The sequence below is a fragment of the Chionomys nivalis genome, chromosome 7 (assembly GCF_950005125.1).
Source record: "Chionomys nivalis chromosome 7, mChiNiv1.1, whole genome shotgun sequence".
Classification (NCBI taxonomy): Eukaryota; Metazoa; Chordata; class Mammalia; order Rodentia; family Cricetidae; genus Chionomys; species Chionomys nivalis.
In genome coordinates this window covers 96,791,471-96,805,853 of record NC_080092.1, presented here as the reverse complement: position 1 = coordinate 96,805,853, position 14,383 = coordinate 96,791,471, and the positions used below count along the sequence as shown (strand labels likewise).

Below are 14,383 nucleotides of genomic sequence, written 5' to 3'. Positions count from 1 at the left end.
CTGTATTTCAGATTTATTATTGCGTGTTTGTGTGCAAGTGCCCTCAGACCTGACAGGGCATTGGATCTTTTTTTTTTTTTTTCCCCAGTGTTAAGAAAAAAAGCTAGCCGGGCGGTGATGGTAGCGCATGCCTTTAATCCCAGCACTCGGGAGGCAGAGGCAGGCAGATCTCTGGGAGTTCGTGGCCAGCCTGGTCTACAAGAGCTAGTTCCAGGACAGGCTCCAAAGCTACAGAGAAACCCTGTCTCGAAAAACCAAAAAAAAAAAAATAAATAAATAAATAAAATAAAAAGAAGAAGAAGAAAAGCTAAAAGCTTATTATTTATAACCTTTTCAGTTTATCCTCTTACTTGCGGGCATCCTGTTTATCAGGCAAACGCAGAAACCTGCCTTGCAGTTCCTCACGAAGGACAGTGACGCTGCGTGGTGTGCGTCTTCGCTGATGATGCAGTTGAAGTTTCTTGTAGCCCTCCAGCTCAGAAGAGGTTTAGAGATCTTGTTCTGGCAGGTCTCCTCCTGTCTCACTTGAACCAGACATGGCCTGTGTGTCTCCTGGTTCACCTTCAGACAGCTACCATTGCTGTTGGCAGTGGATCGCACGGGGGATTGTGTGGGAGACCCTACACTCAGGATCTACAAGGACGTTATACACTTTTACTGCTGAGTCGGAATGATGTTTATTTTTTTTTTCAAGACAGGGTTTCTCTGTGTAGCTTTGGAGCCTGTCCTAGAGCTTGCTGTGTAATCTAGGGTGGCCTTGAACTCACAGAGATTTCACCTGCCTCTGCCTCCTGAGTGTGTGCCACCTACCTCACCCACCACCCCCAGCAAGAGATGTTTTTTAATCAAAGATTCATATAGCGATGAGGCGGTTTGAATGTAACTGGCCCCCATAAGTTCATAGGCAGTGGCACTATTAGGAGGTGTGGCCTTGTTAGGTGTGTCAGTGTGGGGCGGACTTGGAGGTTTCCTATGCTCAAGATACTGCCCAGTGACAGTGACCTTCCTCTTGCCTTCTCATCAAAATGTAGATTGAACCTCTGAAACTGAGTCCCCCCAGTTAGATGTTTTCTTGTAAGAACGCCTTGGTCATGGTGTCTCTTGACAGCAGTAAAAGCAGCCTACCTAAAATAAGTGGTTCTGACAAATGGGAGGCGTGGGTTGTTGGGATTGTTGGCCGTGTGGGCTGTGCCTGACAGCTGATGGGAGTTAGAAGCAGGAAGCTCTCAGTGTCTTTGGTAGCTGCTTGTTTCGAACTTGAGTTACAGGTAGTTCGCTGTGTGAGTTCAGGGTCAAAGCGACAGGCAGGGCAGTTTCAAGTCCCAACTTATTTATTAGATAAAACTTTGAGTCCTAAAAGTAGGGTAGGAAATCTGGGGAGGGGGCAAATCCCAGCCTATGGAAAAAATGACAGAAATTTCTCTCTATTGGGGGATTTTTTAAAAAAATATATTTATTTATTATGTATACACTATTCTGTCTGTGTGTATGCCTGCAGGCCAGAAGAGGGCACCAGACCTCATTACAGATTGTTGTGAGCCACCATGTGGTTGCTGGGAATTGAACTCAGGACCTTTGGAAGAGCAGGCAGTGCTCTTAACCTCTGAGCCATCTCTCCAGCCCTATTGGGGATTGCACACCTCCCAGCAGGTGGGAGTAGAGGCAGGCGGATCTCTGAGTCTGAGGCCAGTCTGGTCCACAGCGAGCTCCAGGAGTGCCAGGGCCGCACAGAGACCCTGTCTCAGAACAAACACACCATCTGGGACAAATCAGCACATACACTGTCTTTGCCTTTCCCTGTGCCTGTGCTCCTTTCTGTAGAACTCTTTTATTTTTTATTTTATTTTATTTTGTTGTTGTTTTGTTTTGTTTGGCCAGGCCAGGGTTTCAGCATGTACCCTGGTTGTCCGGGAATTCTCTGTGGACAAGCTGTTGTTGAACTCACAAAGATCCACTGCCTCTGCCTCCCATTGCTGAAGTTAAAATGTGCACACCATGCCTGGCTCAGAATCAGAGCTGGGTCTAAGAACTGCCTTGTTCTCCCTAGTCTCTGGAGTTTGTGATGATCTCATTTCTAACATAGAGTCCTTTGAGCTTGGGCGTTTCTTGAGTTTAATATTGGAGGACAAAGCTGTCAGTAAGAGGACGTCCTTGCGGCTGCTGTCGAGAGAGGCAGCCAGCCTGCTCAGCACAGTGGCCTCCAGGTCTGCCCAGCAACCTAGACTGACCCTGTATCAGGGAGGGAAAAGAGACAGGAAGAGCCTAACTGTCCTGCAGATTCAATGGCCACATTGGATTCGCAGCAGGGTGGTGGTAGATTGCACTGTCTTTATATGGGCAGCCTGCCTCCTCCCTGTCCGCTCCAGAGCTACACCTGGAAAGTCTGCGGTTCCAGAGAACAGGTGGTATCTGCCAGAGAGTCAGAGAATAGGGACAAGAGCTTGAGATCTTCCAGAAAAGTCCATCACCTCTGCAGAGTGACATCGGTTCCCACAGGGACAAGCCTTTCTCAGACACGCTTCAGGGTCAGGTTTCCTTCTCTTGTCTTTCTCAGGAATGTGCCAGAGGAAGAAAGGAAAGGGGGGTTGTGAAAAGTTCCAAAACTTCCCTACTCCTTTCCACCTTCCCTGTGAGAAAGACAAAATGCTTTCTGTTAATGACAGCTGTGGCCTACGTCTGAATTCTTGACTGAGTACCAGCAGGTGTCAAGTGCTATGGTTACTGACGTAGAGAAGAGACAGGCAGAGATGAGAGCCGGGTCACTGCTGCAGGTATGAGTGACCACATCTGAGAACTCTACCTGACCCAGCTGAAAAGGGTCGTCGCTGCAGCCAGCGTAAGGGTGGAGTGCCCGTCCCCCAGATGCTGGGGCCCTGCTGGTTGTTAATGTGTAGATTTTACTCCAGGATAATTTTTATGTTTTAGAGATGTGAACACAGCCGTGATGGAGTTACTGATTATGGCCTATGCACTGAAGACCGCCTGTGCCAGGAACATCATCGGTGTCATCCCCTACTTCCCCTACAGCAAGCAAAGCAAGATGAGGAAGAGGGGCTCCATCGTGTGCAAGCTCCTGGCTTCCATGCTGGCGAAAGCCGGTGAGTGTGACCAGAGGCCTGGGGTCCCAGCGCCAGATGTAGCCCTCCCTCCCGCAGGTCAGGTTCCACCTCCGTGTCTGGTTTGGGACCTGTTTCTCTACAGACTCGCTAATGACACCTTGTTTCCTGTCTCGTTGTTCGGAGGGGCATATGAGCTGAGGTTAAATTCTTGGTTCCCCTCTGTCTCTAGCAGGCGCTGCTTTATCATTTTCTCTGACCTGTTTGTGTTACTTGGCCGCCATTTGTAATCTGTATTTTAACTGGCAGACTTGTTCTTGTGACCTCACGCTTCAGGCCAACTCTTTGTTTGCCTCACTTGGAGGTGTAATTGCAGAGACTCTGTCAGGGTCTACTCTCCCTCCGCAGCTCACACTATGTCCTGGGTAGCCTCGCCACTCTGTTCCCCATGAAGAGCAGACAGAGTAACACTGGTCAGTGGCTGAGGTTCCCCCGTCTGCTGTCTGAACAGTACTGCTTCTGTGGTCCGGGAGAGCAGTGACCTTTGACAGCATGCAGTGTATCTGTAGATGTCCCTTTTCCCTGAGAACGCCCTCACACATCCCTCCGTCGTAGGGAGGCACTGGGCGCCTCGGTGTCCTGCACTTGTGCTGAGTCTCTTGTTCCTTTGCTTGTTTCTGAGGTAGCCGTGGTCTCTAGCCGTTGGTTTTTATTCTTTGCTGAGGGCGAGGCTGTCTTATTTCTCTGCTGCTTTACATTTGCTCCGTATCCGTATTTGATTTCGCTCTTCCTTTCTCTCTTTTGACCGCTCTGAGGACAGTGCAGCGAGCACACCCTTCTGCTGTAGCTCTTGGTCACTCTACTCCATGCTGTTTCTTAGACTGACAGTAGAGCTTGTGTCCCTGGTTCCCAGTAGCCCTGCCTTCAGGCTTCTGGTAGGAAGCAGGAATTGAACACCTAGTTTATGTCCACTGTGGCCGTTAACTTGTAGGGGAGAACTTTGTAATTTTTTGTTTTAAAATTTCAGGTTTAACTCACATTATCACTATGGATCTTCACCAAAAGGAAATACAAGGCTTTTTCAGCTTTCCCGTGGACAACCTTAGAGCCTCACCTTTCCTGCTTCAGTATATCCAGGAAGAAGTGAGGAACCTCCAGCAGACCCCATGTCCTCAAAGACATGCTATTTAGTTTTTCCCTGGCCTCAGGTCTCGCTATTGAAAGGCACATCCCAGGAGCTCTCCGAGGCTCAGGGCCTGCCACAGCCAGAGGGCATCTAGGCACGGAGGGCCATGTCTTCAGACATTAAAAAGAACAGGCCCTCTGAGCGCCTTCACGCGTGTGTTTTCTAGAATGAGGGCTTTAGCAGTTTTGTCCTGAGGTAGCAGTCAGTGCTTTTGCCGCGATGAGTTGGTGATGATGACAGTCAGCATGAACGCTAGCACACCGATGGCTGGCGTGGGTTCTGAGAGGTCCTGAGCAAGCATCCAGATTAAGGTGGTTTTATTTTTTTAAATAATGTTTCAGTACTTTTTTATTTTTCCTCCAAATCTAGATTCCAAATTACAGAAATGCAGTCATTGTAGCTAAGTCTCCTGATGCTGCAAAAAGGTAAATACCCTAGTCATTTCTGACTCCCTGTGGCTACTTCTAAAGTTAGAATTAGTTTGGGAAGCCAGAGCTCTCATTGTGGCCAGTTCATGGGTTCCTATTTCCCACCCCACTGTCAGATCGTCTCTGCAGCTTCGTCTCAGCGCCCCAGACTCTGTACCTGAGCACAGAGTTACTGTTTTCATCTGGGGGAAAATGGAAACTAGTGAGGCCAGGAATGCTTTTGGGCAGTGGTCCTAGCTGGTTTTCTAGGCAGTTCATCGGGCATGTATCCCGGCTGCTTTAGGTTTCCTTCATAGCTAAGGGTGACCTTGAAATTCTGATCCTTTTGCCTCTGCCTCACACAGTGCAATCACAAGTACTTGGTTTATGTGGTGCAGGGAGTCAGACCCAGAACCTCAGTCATGCTAAATGAGGACTCTGCCAACTAAACCACGACCCCAGCCTGGCATTGATTTTGAAACATCGTTTGAACAAAGTTCTAGAAATAACTTCATAGAATATTGGGAAGAAGGAACCCAAATTATCCAGAACCCCGCAGTAGTCCTGGCGCTGTTATTTTAGGAACTATTCTGTGTCCTGGGAGAGCTGCAGTGGCACCAGGGGCTGTGTTCTCACCAGTTCACCACTGCCAGCTGTTGTCTTCCTCAGGGCTCAGTCCTATGCTGAGAGACTGCGCCTGGGACTGGCTGTGATCCACGGAGAAGCTCAGTGCACGGAGCTGGACATGGATGATGGTCGACACTCGCCCCCCATGGTCAAGAATGCTACTGTGCACCCGGGCCTGGAGCTTCCCCGTAAGATTCGCTGTGGCCTCGCTTTTTTTTTTTTTTTTTTTAAGATTTATTTATTATGTATAGTATTCTCGGTATTCTGTCTACATGTATGCCCGCAGGCCAGAAGAGAGCAACAGATCTCATTACAGGTGGTTGTGAGCCACCATGTAGTTGCTGGGAATTGAACTCAGGACCTTTGGAAGAACAGGCAGTGCTCTTAACCACTGAATCACCTCTCCAACCCCGCATCTTCACTTATAAACAGAAGAAAATTCTGAATAGTGTGAATGGCTAAGAATCAGCTGTAGGCTTTTTGGGCTGTTCAGCTATTTTTAAACAAATGGGCACTGTTGCTTTCACGACCCCTTCGTAAAAGCAGAGCTAGGTGTTCCAGCAGGATGGACAGGACAGGGCTTGTGTGAACTGACGTCTAGATGCAGTAAACAACTCTATGTGATGGTGTGGAGTCAGAGCCTTCGGGTTTATTTTGGTAAGTGACATAGGCTTTGGCATCAGGCACCTTTAGTTTGATTAGGTAGCTCTTTGTCCTGATACCTGACTGACTTGCTCCTCTTACTCCAACTGTGCAAGCAGTTACACCCGCAGACTCGCAGACTCTGACAAGTGTGTGCTGCAGCAAGGCTTAAGATGTTTAGAGGAAAAAAGTTTCTCTCTCTCTTTTTTTTTTTTTTTCCAAAATTATCTTTGCTATAGCTCAGAAGCAAAAAGTAATGGGGGATCAGAGTTGGTTTCGGGACCCAGCTCAAGTGTGTGTGTGTGCACATGCACTCCCCATCCCATCAGGACCCAGGTCAAGTGTGCGCACGCTCTCCATCCCATCCCTTTAACTCTCTGTTGCTTTTTTGGTTTTTCAAGACAGGGTTTTTCTGTGTAGACCAGGCTGGCCTTGAACTCAGAGAGATCCCCCTGCCTCTGCCTCCCAGGTACACCACCACTGCCCTGTTGCTTCACTTTCAGTTCTAGTTTTGTATATGTTTTATATAAAGAGTTTGTAATGTGCTTTTAATTTTATTTGGGTGTTTTGGGTTTTTTTTTTTTTTTCTTTTTGAGGATTTCATAATTTTATTTTTTTTTGGTACTGGCTGTAAAAAGAATTTGGCTCTGTCCCTTTCTCCAGAGTCTCCGACTTACACTGTTGTAGTTTGGGTGCCTTGAGCCTGAGCTGTGGCTCTGGTGCCGTTTGATCCTGAGTACTTGACTGTGCAGATGAGACTCTGATTCTCACTCGGAACCACCTTAGCTGTGTGCTGTGGAACGGGAGGAAAACCTTTGGGTTTGTTTTTGTTTTTGTTTTGTTTTTTTGCCCAGGGCCGGATCTGTGGCTGCACATACTCAGTTGGCATTTCTGTGGCCTCAGTTAATCCAGAATGGCTCCTCCCTTCTTTGTTGCTGATGACCTTGACACTGTAGAGCAGCACAGCAGTTATTTTGTAGACTATCCCTTAATTGGGACTTGCTTATGTCCTCATGCTGAGATTCAAATCTGGGTATTTGGCAGGAATGCCACAGGAAACACGTGGTATCCCCTTGCTGGAAAGGCTGATTTTGGCATCTTGGTGGAGTTGGCGCCTGGCAGGCTTCCCACTAGGAAAGTTACTTTTTCCTCATCAGTAGCATACTGTGAATACCCCTTCTCATCATTCGCGTCTGTTGACAGCTCTCCTGACTCATTATTGAGGTGGCTGTTGACAGGTGGTGTCTTCTGCTGTTGCTAGTTTTGAGACCGTCTTGGCTCTGGAGCTTGGGCTTGAGATCCTTCTTCAGCCCCCCCCCCCCCCACACACACACAAAGTGCTAGGACAACTAGCACGCACCACCATGCCTGGCCCCTCTTCCCCAGAGAGAGTACTCATGTGACATGGCCCCTCTTCCCCAGAGAGTGTGTACTCATGTGACATGGCCCCTCTTCCCCAGAGAGAGTACTCATGTGACATGACCCCTCTTCCCCAGAGAGAGTACTCATGTGACATGGCCCCTCTTCCCCAGAGAGTGTACTCATGTGACATGGCCCCTCTTCCCCAGAGAGTGTGTACTCATGTGACATGGCCCCTCTTCCCCAGAGAGTGTGTACTCATGTGACATGGCCCCTCTTCCCCAGAGAGTGTGTACTCATGTGACATGGCCCCTCTTCCCCAGAGAGAGTACTCATGTGACATGGCCCCTCTTCCCCAGAGAGAGTACTCATGTGACATGGCCCCTCTTCCCCAGAGAGAGTATACTCATGTGACATGGCCCCTCTTCCCCAGAGAGTGTGTACTCATGTGACATGGCCCCTCTTCCCCAGAGAGTGTATACTCATGTGACATGGCCCCTCTTCCCCAGAGAGAGTACTCATGTGACATGGCCCCTCTTCCCCAGAGAGTGTGTACTCATGTGACATGGCCCCTCTTCCCCAGAGAGTGTATACTCATGTGACATGGCCCCTCTTCCCCAGAGAGAGTACTCATGTGACATGGCCCCTCTTCCCCAGAGAGAGTACTCATGTGACATGGCCCCTCTTCCCCAGAGAGTGTGTACTCATGTGACATGGCCCCTCTTCCCCAGAGAGTGTGTACTCATGTGACATGGCCCCTCTTCCCCAGAGAGTGTGTACTCATGTGACATGGCCCCTCTTCCCCAGAGAGAGTGTACTCATGTGAGGTGCCTCCCTGAAGCTGAAGTTACAGGCATTTGTGAGCCGTCTAATTCAGACGCTGGAATCCAAACTCTGGTCCTCATGATTGAACAGCAGGCGTTCTTAGCCACTGAGCCATCTCTCTAGCCACTCCCACCCACTCCCTTTTTAAGATGCTGTCTTAATGTGTTGCCCACTTGGCCGCAAACTTTGGAGCTGAATGTTAGACTTGTTTCAGCCTCCCACATAGCCCCACGTAACATGACCAAGTAGAGCTGAATTCTGCTGAGAACAGGGTTTTGGTGTGTGTGGCCTGAAATTCTCAATCTTCCTGCCTCCACCTCTGGGATTATCATATGTCACCATGTCAGACTGCTAACCAGCTGTGTGCAGAGCATTTGTGACTGGGGCATCCTGGTACTGTGGGAAATGAAGGACCTGTTAAAATTGGACCAGAAAATGGTCCAGGACTCCTGCTCAGCCACTAGAAATTTTTTTTTTCTTTGATTTTTGAGACAGGGTTTCTCCGTAGCTTTTGGTTCCTGTCCTGGAACTAGCTCCTCTAGAGCAGGCTGGCCTCGAACTCACAGAGATCCGCCTGCCTCTGCCTCCCGAGTGCTGGGATTAAAGGCGTGCGCCACCACTGCCCGGCAGCCACTAGAAAATTTAAGGTCACTTTTCCGTCTTGTGTCTTATTTCTGTGAGCAGTGTTGCTCCAGCTCTTTATCTTGAGTGAGTCAGTCAAGGAGGGTTCTGTGTGTCAGGCTGTATAGTTGGCTGTGGCTTGCCACCCGGTCATTATTACATTTTCCCAGGTACTTGACTAACTGGGTCTTGTGATTTGTTTCCTAGTGATGATGGCCAAAGAGAAGCCCCCAATAACGGTGGTCGGGGACGTCGGGGGACGCATTGCAATCATAGTGGTATGGAACTCATCATCATCTTTCGTACACAGAGGTGACACTGGCGGCTTAGTCAGTGTGGGTTCAACATGACGGCAGGGTCCTCTGCGTCCATCTGCCCTTCCTGTTCAGTCTCCTTTAAGAAAGCAATAGAATTTTTACAGCAATGAATGGAAATTAATGGGTAGCCGACAAAAGCCTAGTGCCTCCCATGGGAAATTCAGTACACCATGACCTTCATCTAGGGGTTCCAGGTCCCCTCAGACCAGCTCACGTGATCTTCCTCACATTTCGGGGCCGTAGGATAAGCTGAAGATGGGAGCAGATGTCCCAGTGCCGTCCACTCTCACACGAGTCACATCGTCAGCAGCTCCTTTATTTCTCTCTCCTTTCTGTGTCACCCTCTCTTGGGACAAAGTAAGCAGCATGCTGGCTCAGTGGAGTGAGCTAGGAGTCAGCTTCAGCTGCCGTGTCACACATACCTAGGACTGGGGCCTCGCTCTTTCTGCTGTCACTCACCCTGCATAGGTGCACCTTTGCTGTCCCAGGGAGCTCAGCTCTTGGCCCAGGCATGTGTTCTAATGTTGCTGAAACCACGTGCAGCAGAGAAATGGTGGAGGCAGAGGCTGCTTGTTCGCTTCCTGGCCTCCCAGACCTGAAATAATCACTCAGGAACTGTACTAATTAAATCACTGCTTGGCCAATCACTTAAGCATATTGCCAGCTAGCTCTTATATCTTAAATTAACCCATTTCTATTAATTTGTGTATCGCCGTGAGATGGTGGCTTACCAAGCAAAGTTTGTGCGTCTGTCTCCTGGCGGCTACATGGCATCTCTGACTCCGCTTATTTTCTCCCAGCATTCAGTTTAGTTTTCCTGCCCTATCTATTCTGCTCTATTATTCATTAACCAATAAAAGCAACACATATACAGAAGGACTTCCCATATCATCTCCCCTTTTCTGTCTAAATAAAAAAGGTTTTAACTTTAACATAGCAAGATTACATACAACAAAACAGTTATCAAGCAAGAATTATAGTTACAATATTTAGTCCATTTACATCTGGCAAATTAATGAAAATACTCTTATCTATTTTATTTTTGTGAGTCTATAAAGTTTTATATCTATTATTATAACTAAGGAAAACTATCTATTCTTCAACTCCATCAAAGACTCCAGAAAGGATAACATTACCTAAGTTAACAGTGCATTGTAAGCAACTTCCAAAACTCCAAAATTGACAGACATCTCGCTGCCTGGACAGTCACCTAAAGTTCTTTTGTGCCATTGGGACATCCATCTTCAGCCACAGATGCATAGTATCTGGCAGATTCTTTCATGAAGCAGGAACTCCGAAGGACCATCTCACCTTTAGGCAAGTTCAGCAGTTATCTCTCTGCGGGTCCTGCATGTCCAGTTTGTATAGCATAACATCAAGCAGTCCAGGCAAGAGCAGTTTCTTGCCCAAATGACTAACAAACTCCATGAGGAATCTCTTTGATGTCCATCTTCCTCTTGAAGTAGCTTGGTGTTGTCAGGAACAGATGTGTCTCACTGTCCTGTAAAATCCTAAGTTCTTAAAACATTTTAAATGCCATATTCTGTAGTCTTTGAAAGGTTTGAAGAATACCTATCTGAAATATATCTCTGTATATCTAGAAAACCTAATTAACATTACTGTTATAGATGACTATCTATTAACCTGTATTTCTTAATTTTTAAATGAATTGCACAAACATAATACTTAATCAAGAGCAGAAATATACATAATAACAAAATTGACCTTAAATTTGTATCAGTAAATCAAGATCCATACCAATGCAAAGTACCTCTATAGCATATCCCCCTTTAAATGTAAACAAATATTTATAAACAATATTTGGGAATTTGGGTGTAGTTCTATACAAATTGCTTCCTGCTTTTTGTTGAGCGAAGTAATTTTGGGGTTTGCGGAGACCTTCCAGAGGGTCTTGTTCCATCAAATCAGATTAGTCTGGAAGCAATCCACAGGTTCTCATCCTCTGTGGAAACAAAAGCAGAACCTCTTTCCAAAGCAACAAATCCTTAGATCCAAATTTTGAAGTCAAGATGCCTTTAAAGTATACAGCCTGTACAATGAAATGTCTCTGTGTGCTCATTCACAGTCAGAAAATTCAGAGAAAACACAATAATATACATAATCCAGACTCTCTGTGTGTTTTCCATCTTTACTCTTTTAATCTGTGATTATCTGAACTCTCTTTATTTAAAGACTTTGTTTTAATTTTTAAAACCATTTAACAGTCTATATTCTTTATCAGGGTCCAGCCCAGACATAAACCATTTTTCATACCAGAGTGGAGGCGTGGAAATAAAAAACAACTCAAATGACTTTATCAGGAGGGAGCTTTCAAGGATCCTTCATGAAATCCTGAATTCACATTCTGAAAATCACCCGCGTTTATTCTCCAAACAGCTTTTATACCAAAATGTGAACTGAGGGGAAACCATTAGCATTCTGTTTCCTAGGTAGTGGGAGAATGACTGTGGTCACTTCTGCAATGCATTGACTGAATTAACACCTCTTTCCCAGGTGACCTCCTAAATTACAATAGAAGGAGCAGAGCGACATTAGCACATCCTGACCCTTTGCTTAGGATTGTCCCAAAAGGCTGGGTGACGCCTTCTGTGTGACAGGTGCAAATTGTGCCTTGAAGGTTGCTTAGAATTTTGGCCGCCATAAAATGTAGAAAAATGGGCTTGTATAATCCGGCCCCTACAATTCATTTTCTTCTCTCTCTGTCTCTCTCTGTCTCTGAAGCCTATGTACATTTATCCAACACTGTGACCCATTTCAAGGTCTTTTTCCATCTGAATTTGTCTTTATTGTGTGTATATCTGTAATTATTTTCCGACCAGGGGTGTGTTTTTTTTTTTTTTTTTTTTTTTTTAATGCTGACCAGGCATGGCCAGGATCAACTCTGAGCTTTGCCTGTTGGTTCTGCCTAGTCCAACATGGCAGAGGCATGCTCACTACCTCTGAGAGCCATGCACACTGTTCAGGCTTTAGGGTCACAGCAGATCTATGTCACCATTAAGCAATTTGTAACAGGCTGCTCACAGACCCCATTTAAGTGCTCGTCCTCCTAAAGAGCCAGAGCTGTTCCTGCAACTAGCATGAACCAGGAAGCCACTGTTTTAAAACCGCAAGGTTTTTTTGCTGCTAATACTGAGCCAGGAAGACCTCTCTTAAAGGAGCTGCCAGCAAACAGGGCCTATCTGGGGGGAAAACTATGGCTAAACTTTTTGCGTGTGTAGACGTCTAGGATCCCTTTCCAAGCTCTCCCAGGTTTTATATGGATTCAGCTGGCACACGTTGGTGCGCCATCTGTAGTTGGAGGTGCTGGCTGTTTATCTCCTGGCTGCCCAGACCCTAAATAATCACTCAAACTGTATTAATTAAATCACTTAAGCATATTACTAGCTAGCTCTTATATCTTAAATTAACCCATTTCTATTAATCTGTGTATTCCCGCGAGGTCGTGGCTTACCGGGCATCTGGTTCCTCTGGTCTTTCTGACTCCACCTTCTTTCTCCCACCAGTCAGTTTAGTTTTCATGCCCAGCTCTATTCTGCCCTATCACAGGTCAAAGCAGCTTCTTTATTCATTAACCAATAAAAGCAGTACATACAGAAGGACCTGCCACACCAGGTGGGTGTCTTTCTCTGCTGGGGTGGAGAGTGGGTGAAGCCACCTCTCTTTCCAGGATGACATCATTGACGACGTGGAGAGTTTTGTGGCTGCTGCAGAGATCCTGAAAGAGAGGGGAGCTTACAAGATCTACGTCATGGCCACACACGGTATCCTGTCTGCTGAAGCCCCCCGTCTGATTGAGGAGTCCTCCATAGATGAGGTTTGTCTGCTTTAAAGGGCTTAGGACATTCAGCTTGAATCCAGGCTGCCAGTGCAGTTTCTGGGAATAATAAAGTTGACTCTGTTAAGTTGTCATGCCCCTAGCTAGGCTGCCAACCTGTCAGTACTTTTGGTAGCAGCCGCGTTCAGGCAGGTGTACATTTAAAAACTCATGTTGACAGTGGAGTCGCATTTGATGCCTGATAATGGCTAAGTTTTGAATGGGGCTGGACATTCTTAGGACCTAAGTTCTGGGCCCCTGGACGACCAGTTTGTAAAGTCTGTACATTGACCAGATGGGGTTTTATGCTTATAGTCCCAGCTCTGGAGAGATGATTATAGTTGACCTTTAATCTAGGTCACATATCAGGACCCTCTTGAAGGTCAGAACCAGGGTTGGGCTGTCGCTCAGCGGAACACACTGGCGTGTATGAAGGGTTCAGCCCCCATACCACTAAAGAAACGTTTTGTTTGGAGCTGGAGCTAAGGGCTCTAAATTAAATGTTAGGTTTGCTTTTCATTATAGCCACTCCTGACAGACATGTAACTGTGTTCTTTCCATTGCTTCGCATCCAGGTGGTGGTGACAAACACTGTCCCTCATGAGCTCCAGAAACTGCAGTGTCCCAAGATAAAGACTGTGGACATCAGCTTGATTCTTTGTGAGGCCATTCGGAGGATTCACAATGGCGAGTCCATGGCTTACCTCTTCCGAAACATCACGGTGGACGACTGACTTGAGTGGCCGTGACCCTAAGCCTTCACAGCCATGTGTCGGCCTGGAAGTGGGCTGCGGTAGAAAAAGTCTCTACCAGGCTCGTGAGGAGGAGACTCTAAGATAGGAAAGAAGACAGGACTAATAAATAAATGACATAACCTTCTCTCTCGGCCATCATCGGCCCTGTTCCCTAACCCTGAGCAGACACTGAAAGCCCTACTGAGGTGGAAGAGAAGCCGAAGGCGGAGGCTCCCTGCTCCTTCTGTTAAGTAGTGTCTGCTCCAGGGAAGGCAAGTGGGGCACTGAATTTGGCCAGGGAGCTGAGTGTCCTCACCCTGGACCCGGGTCTAATATGTCTTACAGAGATTCACTTCTCCTTCAGAAACCCCTATGCCAGCTGCCATTAAACAGAGAAGCATCTGTGTCTGCCCTCACTGAGCTAGTCAGGTTAGAGAGGACCCTGTCCCCAGCAACCGTGTTGCTCAGAAGTCACAAATAAAGGTTTCTTGTCTCTCTAGTGTCTTGTGTACTTTGGGGCTCCCTGCTCCCCCTAGATTGTGACAAACCCTGTCTGTTTTATGCGGGAAACAGTGGGTACAAAACAGGGTGGGCAGGGTCCGTGGTGGAATGGACCACAGATACGTCTCCCACAGGCTCCATCACCTTCCTAGGCACTGAGGGCAAATCTGCGTGTGTGTCTGTTCTAGAGAGAGTGCTGCAGGCCTCCCCCCACGCTAGGCAAGTGTCCATCACTGCCCTGTCTAGAGAGGTGGAGTGAGCAGTGTTGGTTGC

At 47.2% G+C, this 14,383-nt stretch overlaps 1 protein-coding gene and 1 pseudogene across 2 annotated transcripts in view; one reads left to right on the top strand and one right to left on the bottom strand.

The window, feature by feature from the left end:
* Prpsap1 (phosphoribosyl pyrophosphate synthetase associated protein 1) overlaps positions 1-14,108 on the top strand; it is a 34,582-nt gene extending 20,474 nt beyond the window's left edge. For both annotated transcript variants that reach the window (XM_057775753.1, XM_057775754.1), the window contains 7 exons: positions 2,926-3,098; positions 4,084-4,199; positions 4,612-4,667; positions 5,319-5,464; positions 8,931-9,001; positions 12,729-12,875; positions 13,451-14,108. In XM_057775753.1, the coding sequence (XP_057631736.1) occupies positions 2,926-3,098; positions 4,084-4,199; positions 4,612-4,667; positions 5,319-5,464; positions 8,931-9,001; positions 12,729-12,875; positions 13,451-13,609 (868 nt within the window). In that variant the 3' untranslated portion in view covers positions 13,610-14,108. The remainder of the gene's footprint in view (positions 1-2,925; positions 3,099-4,083; positions 4,200-4,611; positions 4,668-5,318; positions 5,465-8,930; positions 9,002-12,728; positions 12,876-13,450) is intronic.
* LOC130878010 (protein fantom-like) lies at positions 323-538 on the bottom strand (annotated as a pseudogene).
* Positions 14,109-14,383: the final 275 nt, after the last annotated feature.